At 34.7% G+C, this 1305-nt stretch overlaps 1 protein-coding gene across 1 annotated transcript; it reads left to right on the forward strand.

The window, feature by feature from the left end:
• Window positions 1–478: 478 nt before the first annotated feature.
• LOC110863803 lies at window positions 479–944 on the forward strand. The gene has a single exon (XM_022113093.2). It carries the CDS (start codon window positions 558–560, stop codon window positions 807–809), a length of 252 nt encoding a protein of 83 aa, XP_021968785.1. The 5' UTR covers window positions 479–557; the 3' UTR covers window positions 810–944.
• Window positions 945–1305: the final 361 nt, after the last annotated feature.

Here is a 1305-nt window from a genome sequence, read left to right on the forward strand (position 1 = left end):
TCATATTGTTATTTATGTGATGTGAGTCCAGGGGTGTTATTGAGAAATCAAGTACCACAAAACCATTGGCACTTCCCACTGTTTAGTCCCCTAAGAGCATTCTCATCCAAACCACCAAAATCTATGTGGGGGGTTTTTAAAATATAAGAAGTATAAAAAGTGGTTATGAGTGAAGGAGAGAGAAAATGTTACTGTTCATCTGTATATTTGGGGGGACACTGTTCACCCCCTATACTTTTTTAATATATATTGAAAGTGGTTGTGAGTGGAGGAGAGAGAAAATGTAATATATATTGAAAAGGAGAGAGAAAAAATGTTTGTTTTTAGTGGAAATATATTGATATATGAGTTGTTTTTTAGTGGATTGTATGTATATATTTAGTGGATTGGATGTGAATGCTCTAAAACCTGGGTTTGTGTCATTGTGTGCGGTTAGATAGATTGCATCTATCTATTTAGTATTTATACCACATTCAACTCCTCCCTCTGATTCATCATCAATCACTTCACTTTTGATTACAAACAAACAAATCATCACAACCAACTTGGATAACAAGATGAGTTCAACAAGCAGAGCTTGGATGGTGGCCGGAACTGTTGGTTTAGTGGAGGCTCTCAAAGACCAAGGGTTTGCACGGTGGAACTACACCATCAGAGCCATTCACCACCACGCCAAAGCCAATCTCCGATCACTCTCCCAAACCAAGAAGCTCTCTTCTCCGGCAGCCATGGCATCAAGCAGAGGCATACAAGAATCAGAAGAATCATTGAGAAAAGTCATGTACTTGAGTTGTTGGGGTCCCAACTGATCCAACCCTTTGTTGTTTAATTAGGTAGTTAGATAGATATAGAGAAACCTGATTATATATGTATATGTAATTATGCATCATGTACAAGTCCAACCTTCATAATCGAAGAGAATTCCGATTGAGATTAAAAAAAAATGTTTTATCTGTATCATGCCATTTTGACTTCTTATTCAGTTCCATGAGCAAGTTTTATCTTAATAAATTGTTAAATAATGAAAGGATAAATTTATAGAATTGAGGAAACCGGTTTTAATTATGAAACACCAGAATATGTTAACCAAATGTAGAAAGCTTATTCTTTTTGTTACTGATGTGTTATTTTAAGATTGGTCTATGAACAATTGAAATCAAGGAACTTACTGTACTATTATTATTATATTAAGTTTAATAGAGAAGTATCATATCATTTACTTTTTAGTTCTAGTAATTTACATCGAGATAGTTGGTAAATGGGCAATAACCTGCGTCGCTACTCATTTTTGAATAGCGAAACTAA

Source organism: Helianthus annuus, chromosome 6 (assembly GCF_002127325.2).
Source record: "Helianthus annuus cultivar XRQ/B chromosome 6, HanXRQr2.0-SUNRISE, whole genome shotgun sequence".
Taxonomy (NCBI): Eukaryota; Viridiplantae; Streptophyta; class Magnoliopsida; order Asterales; family Asteraceae; genus Helianthus; species Helianthus annuus.

Bases quoted from the DNA above. Each gene is read 5' to 3' on its own strand.
- LOC110863803 (XM_022113093.2), top strand. From the start codon at position 558: ATGAGTTCAACAAGCAGAGCTTGGATGGTGGCCGGAACTGTTGGTTTA.